The 26,404-nt window shown below is 38.5% G+C and overlaps 1 protein-coding gene across 2 annotated transcripts in view; it reads left to right on the top strand.

The window, feature by feature from the left end:
* The window catches only part of P5cr-2 (Pyrroline-5-carboxylate reductase-like 2), an 88,342-nt gene extending 62,158 nt beyond the window's left edge, over positions 1–26,184 (top strand). The window contains exons 5-7 of one of the 2 annotated variants that reach the window (XR_010858586.2): positions 15,706–15,871; positions 25,330–25,512; positions 25,692–26,184. Coding sequence is in view for 1 of the 2 variants with exons in the window: in XM_067137178.2 (XP_066993279.2) it covers positions 15,706–15,871; positions 25,330–25,448 (285 nt within the window). In the remaining variant the exon portion in view is untranslated. Of the gene's footprint in view, positions 1–15,705; positions 15,872–25,329 lie in introns of both variants that reach the window. The other variant, XM_067137178.2, reaches the window with a different exon arrangement.
* Positions 26,185–26,404: the final 220 nt, after the last annotated feature.

Here is a 26,404-nt window from a genome sequence, read left to right as displayed (position 1 = left end):
CCTTTTGGTTTCGACATCGTAACCGTACACCCACGTCTCATCTCCAGTGATGATGTTCTTCAGGAAGTTGTCATCAGCATCTGCGTTAGCAAGCATTTCCTGACTGATGCTGACTCGGTTCTCTTTTTGATCGTCAGTCAGCAAACGAGGGACAAATTTAGCACTGACGCGCCGCATCTGAAGTTTTTCAGTTAAAATTGCATGACATGATCCTACGCTGATGCACACCTGATCAGCAACCTCTCGGACTGTCAAACGACGATTTCCACGAATCACTTCACGAACTCTCTCAACATGGCGGTCGTCTGTTGATGTGGAAGGTCGCCCAGGCTTAGGGTCTTCAGTGACAGACGTTCTACTGTCTTTGAAACGTTTAAACCACTCGTAGCATTGTGTACGACTCATGCATTCCTCCCCGTATGCTAGCTTCAACATTTCAAATGTTTCCACAAACTTTTTCCCAACTTTGAAGCAGAACTTCACGCACATGCGTTGTTCCTCAAGCTGTTTCATTATAGAATTCGACGAACATGTGACACACGCAATCACTTCAGAGGCTCTAACTCAACTGATAATGCAGGCAATGGAATGCGGAAAGCAGCGGTCTGTTGTCAGAAGTTGCCGCTAGGCGCCGCCACAGGCACAACTCGCTCAATGTTGCGGTTTGCGTGCAATTTACAAAGTTCGGTCTTTTTTTGAACACACTTCGTATGTTGCGCTGTATCTACAGTTTGTAACGTCCATTCAATTGCAATTAAAAAAATTTCCCAGTTATAATTCCACACCGTTTTCATGATATCATTAAGCTTCTTCGATCCCTTAACTTGAAAATAAATGAAATGATGGTTGCTGAGAGATTCATCTTCCATAACCTCCCAGTCAACAATGCATGATGCTATAACCTGCGTTGAGCAGGTGACGTCTATGAAAGACTCTGAGCTCTCTCTGGAAAAAGTTGGTAAGATTCCAGTGTTATGAACCATCAAGTCTAGGGTCGCTATCCATTCCGCCCAATATTCTCCCCTACGATCTGCAGTTGGTGCCCCCCACAGAGGCAACTTGACATTTAGGTCTCCCAGAATGATAGATTCAATACCTGACGCCATACAGTCCTGAACTATTTCATCTACCTCAGCTTTGAAAATATCAAAAGGGATGTTAGGAGAGATATAACAACAATAAATCTGACATTGCTGAAGTTGAATACACAAATATCCTTTTTCTGCCCTCATGCTTAGCACCTCCAACTTATCATTTAAAAAATATTCAGCTACATCACATCTTTTGTCTTTTGAACAGCTACCTTCAGCTACTTGCCTTCTGTTTGGCTCACTAACAAGCACTAAGTCTACTTTCTTTTCTAAGGCTGTTGCATACACAATGTCATGACTGTCGGGTTTTCTCATGAGATTCGCCTGCAGTATGTCCATTATTGGCCGTTTAAATTCAACTTCCTGGCCTCTAATATTAACTTCCTGTAAGTAGGGCATTTCATTTGATCTGAGCGGTGGCCTTCTACTTGGCACGTGCTGCAAAACGAATTGTTCCCACAATCCTTCGCCAAACGGCCTTCTTGTCCACAATTTAGACAGCAGTAGTAGCAGCAGCAGCAGTAGTAGCAGTAGTTAACTTGTTAACTGTATTCACTGCATTACAAGTTAAAGGCTGCTCAAGGCTTAACATCTCCACCCAATGGACAAATCATCATTTTGTACATAAATAGTCAAAATCAGTTCAAAGTGTAATTTCACTTTGAATAGTTTACATCCAATTCAATAACTGTGTTTCTGCAGGATTAATTAGTGTACATTATAATGGCACAATATGTCTCAAATAATACAGATACAGTATATAATTAAAAAATGTTCAATAAATTTCCAATTTCTTTGAAATAATTTAAGAAAAGGCTAGGAAAACAACAGATAGGGAATCTGCCACCTGGGCGACTGCCCTAAATGCAGATCAGTATTGATTGATTGACCTTGGATACTGACTTATTAAGGTGTTCTGTTGTAAAATAACACTTTCTGGTAGTTGTCACGTAAAAGTAGTTGTTGAATACCTGTTTACAGAAGCCGTATGATCAATAAACTGTCCCTGTTGCATAAAAACAGTGGTGGTGATTCTTGTTTCAAGAGGAAATACAGTGGGTAACCATCTTCTCTTAATACTAATCAGATTAAAAATGGAAGAGGTCTGAGCCTTTGAAGAATGAAGGTCAATGAAAAGCTCCTAGGCCTTGCAAACCTAATAACATCGAGGTCAGAAGAGAACAAGAGTTGAGGTGATCAAGGGAGGTCAGGCAGGAAAGATGACCGTGACAAGACTGGCACAAGTATATGGAAGCAATATCAGACTCAGCTAAAGACCCCATGGTTGCCAATGCATGCTCTCATAATGAGAGCACCTAGAGCTTACCCTTTTAATTGCCTTTTATGACTGGTGGAAGATACCATAGATGTGGTCAACCATGCCTACCTTCAGGTAGCTACAACCTTTCTACTTGTTAACAAAGCGAAGCTGCTCTGAGTACCGGTCCTTTGTTAAAGGCATTAACGCTTCACCACACCAGCCAATTCCATCCCAACCCTTAAACACCTCTGAGAGGTTTTCAGTGTGATCAGCTGTTGTCATATTTCTGTTGTTTAGAAAAATTTACTAGTGTACAGTTTGTCCTCAAGTTGAATACCACATGAGAAACAGTGCCACTTACGTATTTGCTTTACAATACATGTATAGGTGTTGTACCCCGGTATATATTTTTTAGTTATTTAAAATTACTTAGTGAGTTAATTGTTATTCAGTTAGTTTACTTTGCATATAATTAAGCCTACAGTGAACATGTGCAGATCTTGGAAAGAACAGCAGCCTGTTCCTGCTCCACAGATGAAGATTCAGTACACAAAGTTAATGCCAATAGTATATGGAAAAGAGCCGGCCCCATGGTGTAGGGGTAGCATGCCTGCCTCTCACCCGGAGGCCCCGGGTTCGATTCCCGGCCAGGTCAGGGATTTTTACCTGGATCTGAGGGCTGGTTCGAGGTCCACTCAGCCTACATGATTAGAATTGAGGAGCTATCTGACGGTGAGATAGCAGCCCTGGTCTAGAAAGCCAAGAATAATGGCCGAGAGGATTCGTCATGCTGACCCCACGACACCTTGTAATCTGCAGGCCTTCAGGCTGAGCAGCAGTCGCTTGGTGGGCCAAGGCCCTTCAAGGGCTGTAGTACCATGGGATTTGGTTTTATATGGAAAAGAAAACATTACCAAGCACTATTGAAAATACTGCATCATCAAATTTCATAGAAACCCTCAACAAATAGTCCCAGACACTTGTACTTACTGTTCATGATTACATAGTTAGAAATAAGTTACTAAGATCACAAGAATAATAGAATTAAGTAGGCATATAAATACAGTTTGCAAAATAATTCAGAAGGGTCCAGTAATGCTAAAATAAAGAGATAGGAAAAAAAAAAGTTAAATTGGGAAGAAAACAGGAGTTTCATTACAATTTGATTAGATGGGAGATTACAATTTATATATATATATATATATATATATTAAAAAAATAATCAACCACCATTTGTGAACTTATACATTTGAAAAATAGTGCCCCATTTCCCTACGGAGAAACAGTTTTAAGGGGCATTATAAGAAAGTTAACATTTTTCATACACAATCCAATAAAAGACATGTAGTAATGGAATCAGCTATATTGTTTAGTAATGGAATCATCTAGAATTGTTGTATGGAGGAATAGATATCTTTAGAGAATAGATTATTTACAAGCACAGAGTTATGGAGTAGTGTTTCCAGATGAAACTTGGTTTGACACCCATGATACTGTGAACAAAGGGTGAAACAATGGTACTTGTGGTTGTGCATTAAATATGCCAGTAACACAAGGAAAGTGAATAATGATACTCCAGGTGGTGGAAATGAACGCTGTTTGCCAAACTGCCTCATCTCTCCGCAGAAAAACATAATGGATGCTAAGACTGACTGCCACGATGAAACGAATGCTGGAATTAAAAAAAAAAACCTGTTTTCTCTGAGTACCGGTACGTGTATTTGTGATGTTTTATGGAGCTGTTCCAAGCTTAGGCTTACTGATGAACAATACTGGTGTAATTATGTGAAAAATACAATGGAAAAGGATAGGAAATATTATGTATCCTTGACCAATGAGTAAGAAAGAGTCATTATTCATACTGTCGATGATGACAATGCCACAATGAATGGATACAATTACGGTAAATTTAAATTAGAATTTATTATTGGTTTATTAGTAGCTATTAATTTATAACAAACTGGTTCATGCATATCTATGTATGCTGTGGCACATTTATTAATTAACCCACTGGGCCTGGGCCCAGGGTGCCAAATTTTGACTGGCAGGGGAGGAGTTTGCAAAGTTTGCCAAAATGTAATAATTTGTTATTGCTGTTCTATAAACAAAACATAATAATTTATTTTTGCTGTTCTACAATGGAATCATAATTTAATGCTAATTTATTAACTTTTTCAGAAAGGTTTTAAAATATTCATGGAATATTTCAGAAAGCATTTCTCATAATATAAGTACCAGGAATGCTATTTATTTCAGACATTTGAATATTTCTGGTAGGCACCAGGGATGTTTGTACAAACAAAATTGAAGAGGGTCTGCTGTCTGTTACATTTGTTTACTTCACAATTATTTGTGATATTTATCTGTTTTGGGTCAACTCAAGACAGGTTTTAGCTTTTTATCTGTTTGTTCATCTGTTCCACCATCATGGGGATGCAGCTGAATGCATTTCCACCAAATTTCATATTTGGTGTCTACTCATCCAGGACCAGGTTTCTATATGTTTATGATTTAAAAATCACTTAATAGACTGGATGTTTATAGGAAGACAAGGAGAGTTTGTTTTCTCTTATATTATCGGTCTTCTGTAAAATATGTAAACTCTATATGAAATGTTCCCTTATTTTAAACTAGTTTTGTTCTGTACATATTTTTGTTTACTCTTGAAATGACAGAGAAAATTACTGATTTCTATGAAATTTATGTTCTGCTGCAAGTAACGGACTTTCTCACAGCTCGACAGGAAATCAACCAGTTGCCACAGCAACATCTCAAATCTGCTTGCCAACGAGGAAATTATGTATTGCCATGTTCATCACAGTTGTTTATTGGGTAGCAGGTGAGAGAGGCATCAAGCTGCCATTCTAGTGGATACTATTATTTATTTAGTAGTAATCATATACAGGAACAAATTTTAAACTGATAACTTCATAAAAATACAAAATATTAACACTAAGAAAACAAACAATAAAGAAGGGACTTAATATTAACAAGTTCTTTAGAAATGAAATAACAAATAAAATAACAAGGAGAATAACATATATAATAACATCCATGTCATTAGTAATGTTCTGGCCAGCTTGTCAACAAAGAATCAAGAGCTTACTTCTTTAGTATACATTTCAGTTTGATTTTGAGATGATAAGTAATGAAGATGTCAATTTCATACAGGGCATTTGCTGTTGTGGGAAGGCGATAAAATATGGAGCATTGCTGGAGTGTTAGGCACATGCAAGGAACATGGAACAGTAGCCTGCTTTGGATCCTACGTGGATGAATGTGTTATGGGAAATGAGGTACCAAAGATGTACATTTAAGGGTAATATTAACAATTCTGTGAAGAAAGCAGAGGCCTGTATAATGTGTGTGTTTACTCAGGTACTAAGTGTGACAGAATTTGGTTGGTACTATACTTTCTCAGATCAGGATTATGTGCTTTCACAACGTATGCAAAGAATGAGAATACACAGTTAATGTTATTGACATTTGTTGTGGCAGCTGATGATCAGACGGGTGAGCAGAAATAAATGATAGAAACGACCTAAGTGCAGAGGTATAATTATGAGTGTTTAGGTCACAAATTTGTAATATCTGAAGTCATCTCTTTTTGGTTTCAATTCAGTTAAATTTTAACTGTTAGGTTCTTAAGTCTGCTGAAACTGATTTTGAATAATAAATTTATAAACTATCTGAAAAAAAGAAAAACATATGGTAACAGTATTACACTTGAAAAGGAAACAATTAAAATATAATGACATGTTTCATTTCTGAATGAACATCAACAGTTTCTATCAAATCAATTTCTGTTTAAATACTTATGCACTTGAAATCTGGAACTTATCTTAATGAAGTCCTTTTTTGTCTCCAGCCAAGCACAGAATGCGATACATTTGAAAACCATTGTCATTGGTGCGAGTCCAACTGCATATCCAGTTCATTGATCTTTTGCTACACTGTGCCCCCTGCCCTGGCTAGGTCAATGACACACTGTATTTTGCTTTTAGGCAATTTATTTTTAGTGGTCATTATTATTATTATTATTATTATTATTATTATTATTATTATTATTATTATTATTATTATTATTATTATTATTATTTTCTTGCCCTAAATGCAATATGTGACATTGCAGTTTGTTATGAAATTTCCAAAATTTTGGAAACTGTAAATGTGCTTTTCAAGGTATTATCCAACAAATTCCCCGTGAACAAGCCTCAAAATAAACCTTTATGCACTTGTTGCTAATAGCCATTGTTTTCAAGACTGCTCATGTGTTTTCAACTATGGCACAACCTTTCTCCTTGTGTGCACTTGCAGTCAAATATTCCGCCGCCTGCCTCATAACCTCTTGACTAAGAATTATTACCAACACATCATCACGTCAACATACGAAGACCTCGACCATCGAATTTTTAATGGAACTATTAAGTGTATTCAACAATTTTATCTTCATTTCAACAGAACAAAAAAAAAAAAAAAAAAAAAAAAAAAGAAAAAGCAATTGAGCTCCAGCATTTTAAGAACAGTCTTCGAATCTTATCACTAGGGCCCGGATGTTTATGCAGTAATAGGTTAGAATGCAAACTTCCCGAAGCGTGTAACAAGTATAGTCTACCTTCACAACAACTGTGCCAGCGGGTTTGCATAAACAATAGGGGTGCGTCCCATCAAAACCCCTATAATTTATGTTACTCTTGCTACATTATGGAAGAGTGGGTGGCCGACACTTCCTACTAACCAAATTAGTTTGCAATCTAAGCTGTTACTGCATAAAAATCCGGGCCCTACTTATCACGTATTTTAACTTGACGTATTCGGTAACCCGAATTGTATTTTAATGTGCACTAGCTGATGTACCCATGCTTTGCTGCAGAATTCTTCATTGTATATAGAATTCTAAGGTAGTGTACAGGTTGTGAGTAAGATTCATAGCTCTAAACGTTACCCCAGAAACGCGACGGGGAGTCACCATATGTCTTTTCTCATGTGAAGACTGGGTTAGGGAATTTTCATTGTAATGGTAGGCCTTCTTGCCTACTATCAGTCACAATCAAGTTGTGGGGTTTTCATTATAATGACATACACTCACTCTCCACCTGCCTTTTAACATCCTCAGTGGTTTTCCCAACTGAAATCAACATAGGTCATTACAATGATGTCAGCAGGAATGTCGCAATTAAAAGCAATGTTATCATTTGAAATACTCGATCAAATAAAAAACCACAAATTTTCTCACTGTTACCGAACAGTACTATGCTGCCGATCTAAAAGTCCAAATTTCCAGAGTTGGAATAACCAGGCCGTAGACAGCCATAAAGTGTGCACACTGCTCATTCCAATCAGTACCTCAGAGGAGGGATCGAATAGCTGGAATACTATGATGGGCCAGTGTGTTACGTACCAGCAGTATCTAAAAATATATGAACCAGAGGAATAGCATGCTATTTCCCTGCCAATATTCAGGCAGCCTTGAAGCCTCTGTGGCTCAGGCAGCAGCGCGCCGGCCTCTTACCGCTGGATACCGTGGTTTAAATCGCGGTCACTCCACTTCAGATTTGTGCTGAACAAAGTGGAGGCAGGGCAGGTTTTTCTGCAGGTACTCTGGTTTTCCCTGTCATCTTTCATTCCAGTAACACTCTCCATTAACATTTTGTTTCATCTGTCAGTCATTTATCATTGCCCCAGAGGAGTGCGACAGGCTTCGGCAGCCAGCTTAGTTTCTGTTTAACTTCCTTCCTCTCTTTGATCTTCTGCCATGTATCTTCTGTTATCCAGTCTTTTACTCCTCTTTCTCTGAATCGTAGCACTTCTTCACTAGTTTCCACAAAATTTGCTTTCACTTTTTCCCATTCGTCTTTGATTGTACCTTCATTTTCCTTGCCAAGAACTTCAAAATGGTTTTTTAACTGTAATCTAAATTGAAAAAAATGAAATGGTGTATGGCTTTTAGTGCTGGGAGTGTCCGAGGACAAGTTCGGCTCGCCAGGTCTTTTGATTTGACTCCCGTAGGTGACCTGCGCGTCGTGATGAGGATAAAATGATGATGAAGACGACACATACACCCAGCCCCCTTGCCAGCGAAATTAACCAATTATAGTTAAAATTCCCGACCCTGCCGGGAATCAAACCCAGGACCCCTGTGATCAAAGGCCAGCACGCTAACCATTTAGCCATGGAGCCAGACATCTAAATTTATATTTAAGATTTTCATTTCTCAGTTTCATCACATCACATTTTTTATGCTTGCTTTCCATTTCTTACTTGTTTGCTTTGATCTTAACACATTCACGCCCATCATCTGAGCGGCTATTTAAAGGGCTGGCCCAGCTATTCCAGCTGTTAGTGGCAGAGCAAACAACAATGAATTCTTTTCACAATAAGTTCTAAACTGAACAAGATATGGAAACAAAATTTTCCACATACCTTAATGAAGTCCTCTAGTATCTCTGTAGGGTGTGGTAGTTAATGTCAGACTTTCCTGGGTGAATGGGAACACTAAACATCCAAAAATTAGCATGTTTCACTAATAATTTTATTTTAGAAGCACACTTTGCACCTTCTTCAGAGGAACTTGTCTATATTTGATGGTGGAAACTTTAAGAGAATATACTCTTTTCTCTTCGCATCTAACCTAAATAATGGATCCTTGGCTGGTGCCCTTTTTGGTGGCAAAATTGCAGGACGTTGACTTGGAGCTGATGACGTAGATGGAGCTGAGATTTAGGAGAGAGGTGACTGTACTTGTATGTCGGGTTCACTTTTTACCCCATTTGAGAATTGCCTGGTGTTCCTTTAGATCTTTTGGTACACCCCTATTTGACCGTATTGTTCCATGTACGCCAGTGTTCTGTTCCCGTAAACTGTTTCGCAAGTCCAACGCTATTCGTAATAATTGTCCATATAGACTGTATACCCCTGGCCAAGATAATTTTCAAGCTGCCGTAAAACTGTGCTTTGTAAATTCGCATCACTTGCATCATTTATATTGTCCCTACACGCCATGGTTATACTTCAGAACGTGATTATACACACGCTTGTGCAATCACAAACCAACTACGCAGCTAGTTGTGCGAGCGCTAGGCTACCTTCAGAAACAAAACAAAGAAAGTGCATTGAGAGGGAAAATCGCCGTGGCCATGTGGTTTTCCGTGAGTAGAAACATTCATAAGGGTATTACTTTCACCTCTCTCGCACATATTTGTGACCAAAATAGATCCCAGCTGCGTAGGAACAGCTCGAGTTCAAGGTTGCGCTTATCCGGGCTAACTCGGATACGGTCCACAGCATGGTCACGCACTATAGGCAATAACTAGGATACGGGCATGAATGTGTTAATTCGAAACTGTGCTAGGACGAAATGATGGTCGCTCCCTACACATGCGCCTCGCCTATTCCTAATATCGTATATTGACCTCCATTTTCTCAAAATGGTCACATGGTCTATTTGATTTTCCATCACACCATCAGGAGACATCCATGTTATCGTGTGACAATTCTTGTGCGGGAAATTAGCTCCACCTATCACAAGATCCCTCTCTGCACAAAAGTCAATGAAGCATTCTCCGTTGTTATTTCTTTCACCCAAACCATGGTTTCCCATTATATGTTTTACTCCTTTATGGTCATTTCCCTCTTCATTGCCAGAATATGGAAAGGTGTTTGATGTTCTCCAAAGTCTTTCCATTGGACCTCATTTAATTCCAAGATAGCAAGTTAGTAATTCATCATCTCTGGGGAGACTTGTTTTAGTCTTCCTGTTTTCCGCAATGTTCGTATATTCCAACATCCAATTTTCATGACCTGTTTCATTCCAATAATCATCATGTTTTTCCATCCGGTTTCTCTTTGTTGCAGTTTCAGTAATAATGTTTTCTTGGAGATGCAGGTTTTTGGCCTACAGTCCCCAGAGTGGAATAGTTGGACAGTCTTAATCTGAATCATAGAGGATCTCTTTGAAATATTATGTACATTTTCTGCCTATGTTAATTTTCTGTGGTTGCTTGTTTATAGTTGTTAAGTCATAAGCTAATTAGTTACTGTAGGTTGTCCTCTCCTATTTCATTAGACAACCATTTATTTTATCTTTTAACAAATTCATAGTACTACAGATTGCCAAACGGGCATTTCTAATTATAGAGTGTGTCAAATGGCAAAGGTTTTGGCCCCTAAAGGCTACTCAGAATTGTCCAATCAGGTGACTGCTATGTTACCTGTTCAATGGACTGCACACCGGGGTAAATTTCTCTGTATTAAATATCACTTGTGCCAGGCCAAAACATTTTTACTTCATAAAGATAGACTGCAATAGAAACAACTTCCCATTTGATTAAATGTTAAGTGTATACCAATTATTTTGTTCTCCCTCTGCTGCTCCATGTCAGAGTGTAGCCATATGTCATTTATGTGTAGTTCAGCAATTTAAACAAGAAATCAATGATACAGAAATGAGGAAATAATAATTAAGTTATAATTAGGAAACAAAACTTTCTCCATTCACAAACATCCAAAGATTTGTACCAAAATATTCATATTTACATTCTGTAATTTGCCTCTAATGATCTTTTCAGTCACCAACACTGTATTTTAACTCCTGTAAGAAATGGGAATTTGACTTGCACATTACAATGTACAAGATCTGAGAATTATGAGTAATGCATTCAAGGGTTTCAGTTAAGTGTGCACGCTGACCGGCTTCACTGAAGGAAAAAAAAACATTCTTTCTTCTTCTGTTGATCAGTAGGAGTAATTTGTTCATGAGTGAATATATTCTGTGATACACAGGATCACACTACCATTCAGGAAGCCTATAATCTTGCTATTTTGGCCATCAGAACACAATTCACTCCCATGACACTAAAATTAATCTCAACACACAATAACATTAATTCAGGATAAAAATTAACATAGAAGAAATCACAGAAAAAGTGACTGATTTTCCAGAGCTTAAAAAAATATGCTCCTCTATACTTTTGTAAGATCTTAATTTTAATGGTTTTGTTGCTCCGTGAGCTGAAGTTATGAAAATTTCAGCTTAAAATAAAAGTTTCCAAAGATATTTAATTAGAGACTTTTCTATACATGCTCAAATCAGATCATAGATACGTAGATATAGAGATAGGAGGAACAAGAAAAGAAATGAAAAGGCAAGTCAGTGTGTATAGAGGGAGCAACAGAAAGAGGAGAAAAGGAAAAAACTAAAAACGATAAAAACAATCTCAATACCTTCATATTGCACTCATCACTCTACCCCTCTAAGATCTCCAGCATGATCATCAGCGACGCATACTGGGTTTTGGGCTAGATAAAATGATAAACTTATGGGCTTATATGGGTAGGAAATGGGTAACATCAAACTAAAACAAATGACAATAATTATCAGCTAAATAATATAAAGGGGTTTATTATCTCTTAGTGATTATGATGAATGATACAAATAAAACGCTAAATGAATACAAATGAATAACATAGTTATGTCACAGAATTGAAAACGAGAACTGTGTATCTTTGTTTGACGATGAGACTCAGTACAACTATTTCATAAACTGCCTTTATCGTGAATTTGAGCGTGCAGAAACAAATCACTCGGGCTATCCTGTTTTACACTGGGGCACTATAACAAAGTCCGAGTTAACCTAATAGATCTAGCATGTTACCCTACAGAATACACTGCACTGTTCTTAAATAACAATATAAAATCATCTAATACCGTACGTTCGAAATGAACCCCAGATACACGAGTAAGCAAAAATAATTATCCGCTAGGTCAGAACCAGTGTCTTTCAAAAGCACACTAATCCATCATGAAAAAACACACACAGAAAATAAAGGATTAAGAAAACAGTAATACTGCTGGTTGCAGGGAAATTCCCCACCAATTGCAGCTGTCGTCGAGATCCGAGCACCGGGCGAGTTGGCCGTGAAGTTAGGGGCATGCAGCTATGAGCTTGCATCCGGGAGATAGTGGGTTCGAACCCCACTGTTGGAAGCCCTGAAGATGGTTTTCCGTGGTTTCCCATTTTCACACCAGGCAGATGCTGGGGCTGTACATTAGTGAAGGCCATGGCCAATTCCTGCCCAATCCTAAGCCTTTCCTATCCCATCATCACCATAAGACCTATCTGTGTCGATGCAACGTAAAGCAAATGACAACGAGATCCGAGCACGCTGACTCTGGTGTTCAAGATGTGGCTGAAATCCCTGCTAACAATATTATAAAAGGGTTTAAATACCTCTGTCTTGTTACTCTGGCTTTATGTTAAAATAAACATGAGCCCAATTTAGCACAATGGGGCAAAATGTTAGCAACCAGGAATGAGTTAGCTGGAAAATTTATAATGTCCAATAGCAGACCAACTACATTGGTATTACTCTGGCTTTAACCAAATTACACTGAGAAAAATTAATGGTTTATATTCTACAATGAAACAATTCTAAAATGTTGCCGTGTTAACCTAATAAATGGGACCTGCTTTCATCGCCATGTGGGTCGACACAAAAGAACAACATTCATCTTTCCTAAAGGAACAAAAATATAAAATAAACATGGGCCTCTTTGCAGCTTTCAGGGGTGTTGCTAGCCACACAATTCACTGCTTTCTTGGGGAGTCTCCCAAATCCTTTCTGAACACTTCATCTCTTTAAACCTCATAGTACACTTCATGGGCTTTCATTCACATAACTTGATTTGCTTTCTCAATTCAATGAAGTAGCACATAATTCATCATTTACTTTATCTCTTCCATGTGGCATTGAATATCTCGACCCACCACTTCCACTAGAAGTTCTGGCTTCACTACCTTCCAACATAATGGACTAACTCCTTTCTCAGCTGACTACCTACATCTTTCTCTACAGCCTTCATATAACAAGGCAGCTGGGTAATCCCAAAGAAAACATGTTCAGTAGCAAAATACCACTCCTATGGTATAACCTAATTCCTTCTTTACAATTAATTCTTGACAAATATGGAAACTATACAGTATTACACAAAACAAATAAAAATATGGGGTCATCTCTAAAAATCAAATAAAACAGAGACCTAGCTATTATTAAATGAAGGGCTGTTTGCTTGAACCTCAAAAAGACTTTCCATCTCATCTACCTTAAATAAAATTCACATGCATGATGAACACATTTGGGTTGAGTGCCAATCCCGCTTAAATAAAAATTCCCCTGAAAACTACCAGCACTCACCATTTAAACCAAAATCTAACTAAAAAATATATCTGATAAAATATTCCAAAAATAAAGAACAATATCCCAGAAAATCTACTCATATCTACACAAATCTAACTCACTCAGACTAGATGCTAACTGAACTCTGTGCCATAAATTATATAGGCACACTTACATTGAAAAGCTATCAATTATTATTTACAAATTAATTGACTTTAAATGAAAATTCTGTCACAATACAGTTCATGTTGATAAATATAATTGTACTCGGCCTCAATCGTCATGGTGGGAGGTCCGTCTTATTAATTAGTTCTCCATCTGCTCCAGGTAGAATCCCAAGATAGTCAAGTGTTGTGGTCCTGAGTTCTTGTTCTATTGCAGCAGCACACAATACACACAGTTAAGATCATTATGAATGCCTTCTCTAATGCGCACTTTTTGACATGGTATTTGCTGAACCAAATGTCCCGAGTTCAGATCTACAAATTCTAGGGATATTAATTAATCACACATGTTCAACTCTATTGCTTACTTGTCTTGGTGTCTATTCCCTGTATCTTTGTGCACAGTAATGAGTACTATTCAGATTTCAATTGTCCCTTTTCATATTGGATGATGACGATGGTGATAATAATAATAATAATAATAATAATAATAATAATAATAATAATAATAATAATAATAATAAGAAGAAGAAGAAGAAGAAGAAGAAGAAGAAGAAGACTAGTTTGCGCCTGAACTTTAAAAACCATTAAACTGTCCCTTTGAACACTCAATTACTTCACCAATATTTATACTGCTCCTATTATCACTCAAATGTCTGGCTTCATGGCTAAATGGTTAGCGTGATGGCCTTTAGTCACAGGGGTCCCGGGTTCGATTCCCAGGAGGGTCAGCACAGGGGCTGCGTGTATGTATTGTCTTCATCATCATTTCATCCTAATCACGATACGCAGGTCGCCTACGGGAGTCAAATCAAAAGACCTGCATTTGGCGAGCTGAATATGTCCTCGGACACTCCCGGCACTAAAAGCCATACGCCATTTCATTTCATCACTCAAATATTGTTTTTCCTCATAATCTCCATATTAAATGTTCACACATATGAAAAATAAGCCTCGAGACTGACACGTACGACCAGCATGAGATAAAATGGTAGTGTGTTCCCGGTAGTGGTGTCTGGATGCTGATATAACCACAGCAAAAAGATGGTTAGTTTGGGATGATTCCCCCTATTCTAAATTTGATTATGACCTATCCACAGGGTATTACGAACGAAACAGTGCGGTAGTCCTGTGCCCAGTATTCTTATAAACTGGTGAAGATTATTCCAAACAGGATTCGATTGTAACTTCAGATGTTATAATAATATATCTGGTCCCTTCATTCTGCCATAGCCCTGGTATCCCCCGTCTCAAGTGTCTTCCGGAGTTTTGCCAGATGGTGATAGTAATTTCCGCTCTTAGATATAAGTTATTTCTCTTCCTCTTCAATTATTACCCCTATAAAGTGTGCCAAAGGCCCACATAAAATCAAGTATTGATTTCTTATCTTTTAATTTCATGTTTGATGCCGTATTATTAAAATCCTTAAAATGTTGTCTAAGCTGTTTTTATGTGGGTTTGGGATTTCAATCGTTAGAAAACGTCTCCTCTTTTTTTGTTCCTCCTATCTATCTATCTATCTATCTATCTATCTATCTATGACCTGATGGTCAAATGTTTATAAGGCTTAATAAATTATTTTATTTTACTTTTTGTCTCCACTTAATGTGGTCAAATGGTTACCTAGTTTTACACTTCCTCCTAAAACAAAAGTCACCACCGCCACTTTTCTCAGTCAATGCCAAAGGTTTCCTGCTCAGTTTTCTAGTCTAATATTGGTCATCTAATTCTAAACTTACAGTTCTGAATTATATTGGCATGAATGGTAACTACTGCTTTTGGAAACTGTTCACAAAATTTTCTGAAACAATAACCTGCCCATAATAGTTTCAAAAGTCTACAGCAAATGAAAATTTGAAGTTCCTTATTCAGTCTACAGTATAGAGACCTTTATCACTTGAATTGCACCAAGGTTTAGAGCACTAAAATGAATAGGATGCTTTATATATTAAATTCATAGTAACCACATGCAAGGACAATTTTGCATTGACTGAAGGATTTCTCCTTTTGGCAGATTTATGTGACGATAGAGGCTTTGGCAGATGGTGGTGTGAAGATGGGCTTACCTCGAGATCTGGCTTATCGACTGGCAGCACAGACTGTGCTTGGAGCAAGTCGTATGGTCTTGGAGACTAAAGTGCACCCTGGAGAACTCAAGGATAATGTGACATCTCCTGCAGGTAAATACTTTAATTTATTTTTCTTGCAATCATTGTAATTATTTTTGTTATTGTTAAGTTTATGTGGGGTTAGTGGAGCATCCAGGGCAATTTAGAACTTGGCCAGGGGCTTTAAGACTGAATTCCCTTCCTGCCAGGATACATATGTCCTTGTGAAAATCTCACCTGAAGTCACTCAAGTTAGAAGTCAAGTGGCTGGCTGCACCATCATGCCAGTGTGTCCCTTACAGATGATGATGATGATGGATACCTGGTAATGTGATGCTCAGCTCCCTTGAAGTCCTCTTGAGCAGTTCCTGGAAGAGATAAGTGAGTCAGAATGGGGATCTGTCAGCTGGCTTGTGGGCATGTGACAAGTCCCTTTCGTCTGGTGACTTCACAAGTTTTCTGGAAGGTGAAACTAAAGCACCCATATTCTGGTCATACCCCAAAGATACTAGAACTTCAACACCATCACTTCATTGAGTGTTGTGTGTTGAGTAGTCAGTTATGAGTCTGAAATCAGCGTTCAGTGTTTGGAGTAGTCATGTGGGTTAATTTTGAGAGTTATTGGTCTTGTCTGCAGTTGAAGTGGGCAGTGGTTGTGCATTATAATGGCCAATGGTTGTATGTTCGAGCCTGAATACGTACTGCAGAGCTGCTGTGTGAAGTTGATTGTGGTGCGTGTGGAGCAAAGTGAAAGGTGAGATCTATCAGTCAAGATTGTTAATGATGGCCTGTTCTATGTAAAGATTGCCAGCCAAAGACCTGCTGTGAGGATGAGAGACTTTTGCAAATAGCCAATAATTAGTGAAGTTTTAGACATGATACTGTATAGGCTTTTAGGCTTATGCCGTGTCAAGAAAACAAGGTGAAATTCTTTACGTTTTGCAGAAAACTGTGCTCTGCATCATCAGAAGAAATCTCAACTGTCCACGAGAAAGGCTTCTTAAACAATGACTCTTTAAATTTAGATGTTATAATAGAAGTGGAAATGGTACATTCATTCGCCATCAGATGGTTCCCAGGATGTGGCACAGCACTAGCGTTCAAAGCGGAAGCTGATCGAACCATCAGAATCAGTCCAAGAGGTTCACATAACATGTGTACGTACCATATGACAGTGACAGGTGTTTGACATTTACACAAGCCTGGAATGAAACATCTGGTGACGAGGAATGTGCGAATTTGGAAAACATCAAGACAAAATAACAATAGTGAAGGGACAGGGAAGGGTACTACCTACGTAAATTCTTAATGGCTGGCAACCAGGTATTACTTAATTGATATCTGGTGTCCCTATTGAAATTGTTAGGATTTCTACGTATTTCCACAGCTTCACGTATAATCCTGAACCTGTAGTGAAGTTTTGTCATTCATCGTCAAGAAGTGTGTGTGCATATTCATTGGGTCATCCTCCATTAAATTAGTTCAATAAAATAGCCATTGTTTCATTCATAATAAAATTGTTGTCAGAAGTTGTAAGAGACCCCATGTGTGATTCATCATTGTAATTGGTACAAATTAACAGACAGGATACTGCAGGTTTCTACCCCTATCAGGAGCATTTCAGAAAATCTGTCTGTAGTGAGTACATGCACATATAAATTTTAAGGTTTTCCAAGTGTTAATTTACTGCATGCCAACTGAAATCGGAAGCCATATAAAAATGGGAGGCATAGTTAAATACACTCATGGAAATGATGAAGATGGAAGGCCAGAAAATGATGGAGGAAAAGATGGAAGAAGGCCAGAAAAAAATTGATGGGGAAAGAAAGATCAAGGAGGGTCACCACAAGATAAAGCATATTCTGCAAGCAGAAATAGCAAAAGTTAAAGACGAACTTGAAGAGAATATAGGAACAGCTGACAAGAAAACAGACTTGACCAACAATTTAACACTATTTGCCAGGACCAGCAGAATGAAGTCTCCCAGCTATGCAGTAACATAAGAGATGGAACTTACGTTGCGGAACCAATGCCTGCAGTACCAAGGTGAAGCCACCAACATTCAATGGGAAGGTGCTGTGGAGTACATAAGCAGCAGTACAAGGCTGGGGATGCACTCAGTACCCTGCAGGTGATATGAGAGGGGAATGAGAGCAACTACACCATGCTACTAGTTCACATGGATGCCCAATATAGAAACTGCTACCTCTGAAAGGCCTATCAGACACAGATTCGGACCAGGTTTACAGAGACATATCAAGAGTTTGACGATGATGAAGATGCTTGTTGTTTAAAGGGGCCTAACATATAGGTCATCATCCCCTGTCAAGAGTTTGAGACAGATGCCGCCCATTTCATCCGCCTGGCCTACCCATCACCACTAGAAGAGTTTCTTGAACAGCTGGGTAGGTAGACTTTCACAGATTGACCATGCAACCCAGACACCTAACAGGCTGTTTGACTTGCCCGCCACAAGACCCTCGGAGATGCTCTCGGCCATGTATTTGGAGTTTGAGGTTGCAAAGCCTGAGGAAGATTCTATGAAGCCAAGCCCAGTGAACAAGGCAACAGAAAAATGCTCGAACCAGTGGATGACCCAAGGATCTGCCACCTGCTGGAATTGTGGTAAGAGGGGCCACATAAGCCGGAAGTGCAAAGACTGTCGAAGGTGAGATCCTCCAGCTGACACCAAGATGGGCATGAAACACACTAGTCACGGAAATGTTAAGTTTCTGTTTTGTTAGTGGTTTTATATCACACTAACACATCGAAGATTTTTGGCCATGGAAGAATGGGAAAGGGCTAGGATTGGGAAGTAGCAGCCATAACCTTAATTAAGATACAGCCCTAGTATTTACCTGGTGAGAAAATTGGAAACTATGGAAAACTATCTTCAGGGCTGCTGATGGTGGGATTTGAGCCCACCATCTCCTGAATGCAAGGTCACAGCTACAAAATGGTAATTAATCAGTGTTACGGGACGAAGATTGGCTCCAGATATTCATCAAGCCCCAGCAGCCCAGGACTGCATAACTAACAACAGTAGCAGCTTAATGATGTTGAGTAGTCAGTTACGAGTCGTGAGCGGAGAGTTCAATGTGTGCAGTGGTCACATGAGTTGTATGTGCAAGTTACCAGTCATGACTGGAGTTGAGCCAAGTGCACAGCAGTCATGTGTTGTGATAGCCAACAGATGAGTGTTCGAGCCTGACTGTATGGAACTGCTGTATGAAGTGACTGTGGTGTGTGTGCAGTGAAGTGAAAGGTGAGACCTGTCAGTCAATATTTAGGAGGATTGTCTATTCCAGGTAAAGACTGTCAGGCAAAGACCCACTATGAGGAGAAGATACTTTTGTAAATAGCCAGTAATCAGTGAAGTGTTGTCTTTTATTGTCCAGTACAATTGTGTGCATGTGTCTGTGTGCTCACGCAAACTTATTGGGCCAAATTAGTTCGAAAATGCAGTCAATGTTTTATTTGCAGTAATAATAATAAAATATCTTCAACTGTTGTAGATTTTAAGAGGTGCTGGAGTGTCAGAATTTTGCTCTTATGATAAATGCTATTAACAGAGTGCAGGTGAATGGATATTCTTGGTGGGTGGGAGCTACAAGAAGAGAGAGAGTAAGAAATGAGGAGGTTAGGGAAGTACTGAAGGAGGAACCCTTATAAGAGACGATAGAGAAATGTCAGCAAAGGTGATATAGGCAAGTCAAAGGAAAGCATGAGAATATCATCTGTAGGGTCATGTGTCGTATACTAATTGGAGTCAAGTAGAGAGAGAAGTTATTCATAAAGAGCATAAGAGTGACTCAGTTTAAATAGCTGTTTATTTTCAAAATAAAGTTCAAGACGAATTTCATATCACCTGATACAGTAGATCTTCATGTGGGCTTCTACTCTCCAGTGCTCATTCACCACGGTCACCGTAAAATTCCAGAAGATCCACTCCAAATGTCCTAGGAGAAGTCATGCAAGACTCAGGCCATGGTCCCTTGATGAGGAAAGGTCAGATATTGAAGATCCACTCGTCGCACTAACTTTTATTTGAACCTAGCACCAAACTACTATGTGTAGTCTTATGGTTTACTAAGTATGTATACTTGGACAACTAATTACTAATCTCACTTCGATGAGTCCACAAATAAATTATTGTGTTAATATTTCCTAAAGTAATGTTGCCAACTATTTACATTTCTGTTTCACTCATCTCACTTGGAAGAATCCACAAGTGAAATTATATTTACCGGGCGAGTTGGCCGTGCGGTTAGGGGCGCGCGGCTGTGAGCTTGCATCCAGGAGATAGTGGGTTCGAATCCCACCGTCGGCAGCCCTGAATATGGTTTTTCCGTGGTTTCCCATTTTCACACTAGGCAAATGTTGAGGCTGTACCTTAGCTAAGGCCACGGCCACGGCCACGGCCACGGCCACTTCCTTCCAACTCCTAGGTCTTTCCTATCCCATCATCGCCATAAGACCTATCTGTGTCAGCGCTACGTAAAAAAAAAAAAATAATAAAAAAAATAAATAAAATATATTATTTGAAAAGTTTAAACACTGGTCACCCAAATATTTACAAGTTTATGTAAATCGCGCTATTCTCTAACATTTGATGAAAGTTATTTAATGCTTTACAACTTACATAGTTCAAGTTATGAGTGTTTAGAGGTTTTAACACTGTCTATAAATTGTTTAAATATTTGACACATTTCTACAAAAATACAAGTCTTTAAATGTTAACAATAAAATTATTCTACTACTTGTCACAGAAGAAAAATGCATGTCTTTATATGTTAAGACTAAAATTATTCCATTACTTGGTGCTGAAGAAAAACACAAGTCTTTAAATACTCTCCTATAAATTGTTCAAACACTTACAAGTGTTTTACGGTTGACAAAATTCCAGATCAACAGACTTTATAGTCTAAGTTTGCTGATTGTACACTTTGTTTCTCACTCATTAGGTCATCATGCTAACAGCTGTTTCGTGGAGAGCCTTACCTCGGTAGCCTGGCTAAGAGGTGGAAGATGATTGCGTTTGGCCTGTTTTCAGCTTGCCTTGCGTAGTGTCGGTGGCGGAAGAGGCAAACTTGTAGTGTCTGTACTCAGAGAGGTGGCTACAAACAGCATCAGCCTATGTGGAAAGGAACGGGATACTACCACATTATATTTCCCAAGAAACGCACGGTATGGTTCTCTTTGTAAATGATTCTGGAGGTAAAACTTCCCCTCAATAGGATTTCTGGGAGGGGATAACAATGAGATCAAATTCAGACAAGATGAAGGAGGATGAAGAAGGAAAAATGAAATAGAGTAAGGAAGGGAAGATAAGGATTGGAACATGGAATGTGCTCATATTATTGCAGGCTGGCAAGCTGGAAAATGCCAAGCAGGAGATGATGAAATATAGACTGGACGTATTAGGTATGTGTGATGTGAGACGGAGGAATAAGGGAGAGTTGAAAAGCGGAGAGTATAAATTGTTTTACTCGGGCAGGGAGAAGAATGGTAGATATGGCGTGGCAATTATGATATAAAAATGACTGATGAAAAACATATTGAAGGTGGAGTACATACATCAAAGATTCTTGATGGTGAGATTAAGAGGTGACAAGGAGGATATTGTTTTAATCCAAATACACACGCCAACAAGTCAACACAATGATGAGGAGGTAGAAGAATATCATGAAAAGATTGAAGAAATTATGGATAAGGAAAAGAGAAACATCTGCATCATAGTAATGGTGGATTGGAATGCGGTGATTGGGGAGGAAAAATAAGAGAGAGTGATTGGAAGATTTGGATTGGGAAAAAAGGAAGGACAGAGGTGAAATGTTGGTTAATTTCTGCAAAGAAAATTCACCTGTGATTGGAAAAACCTTGTTTGAAAATCACAGAAGATAACGATACACATGGCTATCTAGGTTGTATGGCGACAGGTACCAAATTGATTATCAATATTATTAATATTAAAGCAGACATAGATTCAGACCACAACATGGTGGTGGTGGATTTGCAAATAACGTCAAGTGGCCTACAGCTAGAAAGATAAGGTGCACCACACCAGTTGACCTTCACACAGGTTGTACGGGAGGGCAAAGGCGAGCGAGAGAGAGACAGACATGTAGTCTTCCCCACCATCACTGCAAGGTCGTCTGCGCCAAAAGCACGCCCGGAATGCTGTTTGGCTGCCTCTGCTCTACAGGTTCCCTATCACCGGGTTAAATCCTCTTCAAAATTTCCATCACCGATTGGTGCAGCATCACTTTGAATGTGTGCTCTATTTGCACCACTGGAATTATTATCCAGGGCTTCAACCCCTTGAGTTACAGCATTATCTCCATTTACTAGTTGCAATTCCACAGAGTTAAAATTATGAAACCAAATTACATTAGTAGAATAATAAATTATCCCTCAGTATTTCACCTAAAAGTCAGATCCTAAGATCAGGTTGAATTATGTGCTCAAATAAAACACTCTCATTGTAGAATTCTATGAAAGCCTGTTGTTGACATTTGACACTCAAGAATAACATCCTTAACCTTTAGCTGTACTACTGGTATTATTAATTACTTTTCTCCTTCAAGACTTCTAACAGTTTGTTGGAAAAAAGAGAAGCTTGAGCCCCTGAGTCAACCAATGAAGTTCCTTTGAGATCCTCAATCTTGATGTTTATGACCGGTAAGCTGCATTGGATTCTTGGTCTGGAATAGTTTTCGTCTTCATGTACCCTAATAGTTCTGTGTCGCCTATATGCCAGTAATTAATGGAAGTGACTCATAATGGTTTACTGTCTTGAGCAATCCTCTCTGTTATATCACAGTTTTTTCTCCGCCTTTGACTTTGATGAGGAGTTTCAATTTTTTGTTGGGTGTGCCCTTGACATTCAAGTGATATAGCTCCTGGCTGGTTGTCATCCTGATTCATATTGCATACGAATTCACAGATCTCTCTCCATCAAGTTCTGCCGTATGTGAATTCTTATCAGTCTCTTGTACTTCTGGCTCTCTTCTCCAAGAAGGTTGTAAGAACTTTGATTTGTATGGTGCATCTCTTCCATATAGGTGTCTCTTATATCCACAATATCTGCATGGTGTGCGCATAGCTCTGTATTGGCCATGGAAGTAGTCAGTTTGAGCATCTGTTGCATTAAACATAGGTAACTGAAATCCTGTATCATGTTTCCGAGCCTCAAAATATCCAGCTCCATATGCTTGGTTCCTCCACCTTCCAAACTAGATTCTGTACACTCTAGTAGAATGTATTTACTTGTTTCACCCTTTTGCTAATCTTTATAACCAACCTTGCATTTGACATTAATATGCTTTCTAAATATTTAAAGCTGACAACGAGAACAAGTTTCTGTCCTCTAATACAAGGGTCGAGTCATAAGTCATGGCAATTTTTTTTTTCTCGCGAACAGGAGACAACACGGAAAATCTAAGATATGCATTTGGAAATATAGGGCATACACTTATGCATAGTGCCTGAAGACAAATTCTGACTTCAGGCGATTCTTGTAGGAAAGTGACAGAACACAGGCCATTGGTAAACATTGTTTTATTGTGGTGTAGACAGCAAATACACAAGACTACGGGACTACGGACAAAGGACAGGTCTCCACTGGTTACAGACCTTCCAAATAATCACCCAAGGCTTCCACTCTGCGTTGCCAGTGGTGGGGCAGGCACTGAATACCATTTGCTGCATGTGTATCGCTAACGTGTGACACTTCTCTCCGAAATGCTGTTACGCTGTCCTCTTTGTTAGCAAACCGTTGTCCACGTAATGGATTCTTGACTTTGGGGATTAGATCATAGTCATATGGGCTCAGATCAGGCAAATAAGGCAGGTGTGGAAGAACCTCCCATCCCCATCCCATCCCTGATCGTTGCTCCTGCTTGTTGACTTCCATTTTGTGACGCTCTCATTCACACACTGAACTTGGGGGCATGCTTAGACCTACACTGTTGTTTACATACACCATCTAGTGGCATCATATGCAAATAAATACCGTACATTTCCAAATGCATATCTTAGATTTTCCATGTTGTCTCCTGTTCGTGAGAAAAAAATAGTTGCCTTGACTTATGACTCAACCTACGTATTTACAATTTTTCTTTTTTTCTTTTTTTTTTTTTTATTGGCTTTACGTCGCACTGACACAGATAGGTCTTATGGCGACGATGGGACAGGAAAGGGCTAGGAGTGGGAAGGAAGCGGCCGTGGCCTTAATTGAGGTACAGCCCCAGCATTTGCTTGGTGTGAAAATGGGAAACCATGGAAAACCATCTTCAGGACTGCCGACAGTGGGGTTCGAACCCATTTACGATTTCTTTCCCTATGCTGTCACCTCTTGTTATCACCATCACCTTGCTCTTTTCCACAATGAATTTCATAACATATGTATTTCACAATTTTATCATTCAGTATTTCCAGTTGTTCTTGTATTTCCATAGTATCCATTCAGTAAATAGCATTACCTTCATCTCTCTATGCTATTATAATACTGGTAGTACTGTTACAAGAGTATATATAACAACAACACTCATTCAATAAGAGTTAGATTTTTTAATTTGTTTTACATCGCACCAACACTGATAGTCTTATGACAACAATGGGATAGGAAAGTTCTTTTTCAGATTTAATACTGTTACCATATGTTTACTTGGAGGTAGTTCGTAAATTTATTACTCAAAATTAGTTTTGGTGGACTGAAGAATCTAACAGTTATAAAATGGGATAGGAAAGGTCTACGAGTGGGAAGGAAGCAGCTGTGGCCTTAATTAAGGTACAGCCCCAGCATTTGCCTGGTGTAAAACTGGAAAACCACAGAAAAGTATCTTCAGGGCTGCCGACAGTGGGGTTCAAACCCGCTATCTCCTGAATGTGAGCTCACAGCTGTGCAACCCTAACCGCATGGCCAACTTGCTGGGTTCCTTAAAGAGAAGTGTATTGAATAAATACATTTCTTGGACAAATATTAACCTCTTTTGTGCCACTGATTATATTAATGCTTAGAATATGAAATTATGACTGTTTATTCAACACATTGTATATATAGGCTTGGCACTTTTAGCATAAAACTGTGCAATTTCAGACAGCACTCAAAAGGTTATTTTCTCTCCCTTTCTAAAAAACCCTTTAATTCTATCTTCCCATATGAAAAACATATATATATATTGAATCAGTAGTTTTATCATCATCATCATCATCATCATCATCATCATCATAACCATGCTTCCATGCCTCATTCCTCAAGTATGAGTTAATGTGTGTTCATTGTATCCATTTTACACCAACAGACTGGGTAAACGAGTTATTTATTGTCAACTTTGTGCCAAATGTATCGCTAGAGGTTCTTGAAATAAGAACTACATAATTTTGGAAGTTTTTAGCATGTAGTAATGCCATGTGGCCTCTGGAGAGGCCTGATGCAGGTCTTTCAAGTTGACACCTCATATTTTAGCATGTGATTTATAGATACATGGAAATAGTAGTCTAAAGCTATTGAATATGTTTTATTTCAGGTACTACAATAGCAGGTCTGCACGTACTTGAGCAGTACAGGCTACGAGCAGCTTTCATAGGGGCAGTGGAGGCTGCAACAAACAGATCTCTACAGCTAAGTAAAGGTGTTTCCAGCTGATACAAGAGTCTAGAAGAAAACTTACAGTGACTTCATACTTAATACTTTTTTTAAAAGTAATAAGGTAACTTTCATTGCTCCAGAGGATAAAATACACTGGAGGAAGAAGTATTTAAATAGAAATGCAGAATTAAAATCAAAGCTCACAATCCTAAATGAATATTTGAACATTCAGATGACTTTGTCATCATGAGTATTCTACCTGTTATTTATTGGAAGTTTTGTCATAATTATTGTTTCAAGGAGCCACAGAAGTCTTCAAGGTGGAAAATCTGGAGGAACATGGAGCAAAATGAGGGAGCAAAGAAGGTGCTTGTCTCATCTAAAAATGCTGATGTTTAAAAAGAATGCATATTAGAATGTAAGTTTATATTCAGGTTCAAAAGCGAAGTAAACCTGTTTATTTTTACTGTATATTTATCACAAACTATTTCCTGTTTTTAAACTTAATCATAATTTCTGAGAATAGTGATAGGAGGAAGAGAATCATTTGTAAAGAAGGAGTCAGAGTAGAGTTAATAATAACTCACTGTTATGTAGTTTTATATATTCATCCTTTCCTACTTAAAGGTTTCTCTTAGAAGAAATATATTACTGTAAATTATTAATAATCCTCTGTATGTACATACATTACAACTTTTTCCTAAAATGACTCATTACTTTTTACCCTGTGAAAATAATAATAGACTAGAATCCTACAAACGGAGTACCATAAATAGGAAGGAGTCATCTGTATAATATACTAAATTATTGCCTATTTAACATCTATATACTTCGTTTTAATGATAGTCTGGTTCATTGACTGAATGGTCAGCATACTGGCCTTTGGTTCAGAGGGTTCCGGGTTAGATTTCCAGCTGAGCTAGGGGTTTTAATTGTGTATGGTTAATCTGGCTTAGGGACCGGATGTTTGTATTTGTCTTCACACAGATTTCTCTTCATATTCAAACAATCCA

Source organism: Anabrus simplex, chromosome 1 (assembly GCF_040414725.1).
Source record: "Anabrus simplex isolate iqAnaSimp1 chromosome 1, ASM4041472v1, whole genome shotgun sequence".
NCBI classification, from domain to species: Eukaryota; Metazoa; Arthropoda; class Insecta; order Orthoptera; family Tettigoniidae; genus Anabrus; species Anabrus simplex.
This window is presented reverse-complemented; position numbering and strand designations above follow the sequence as displayed.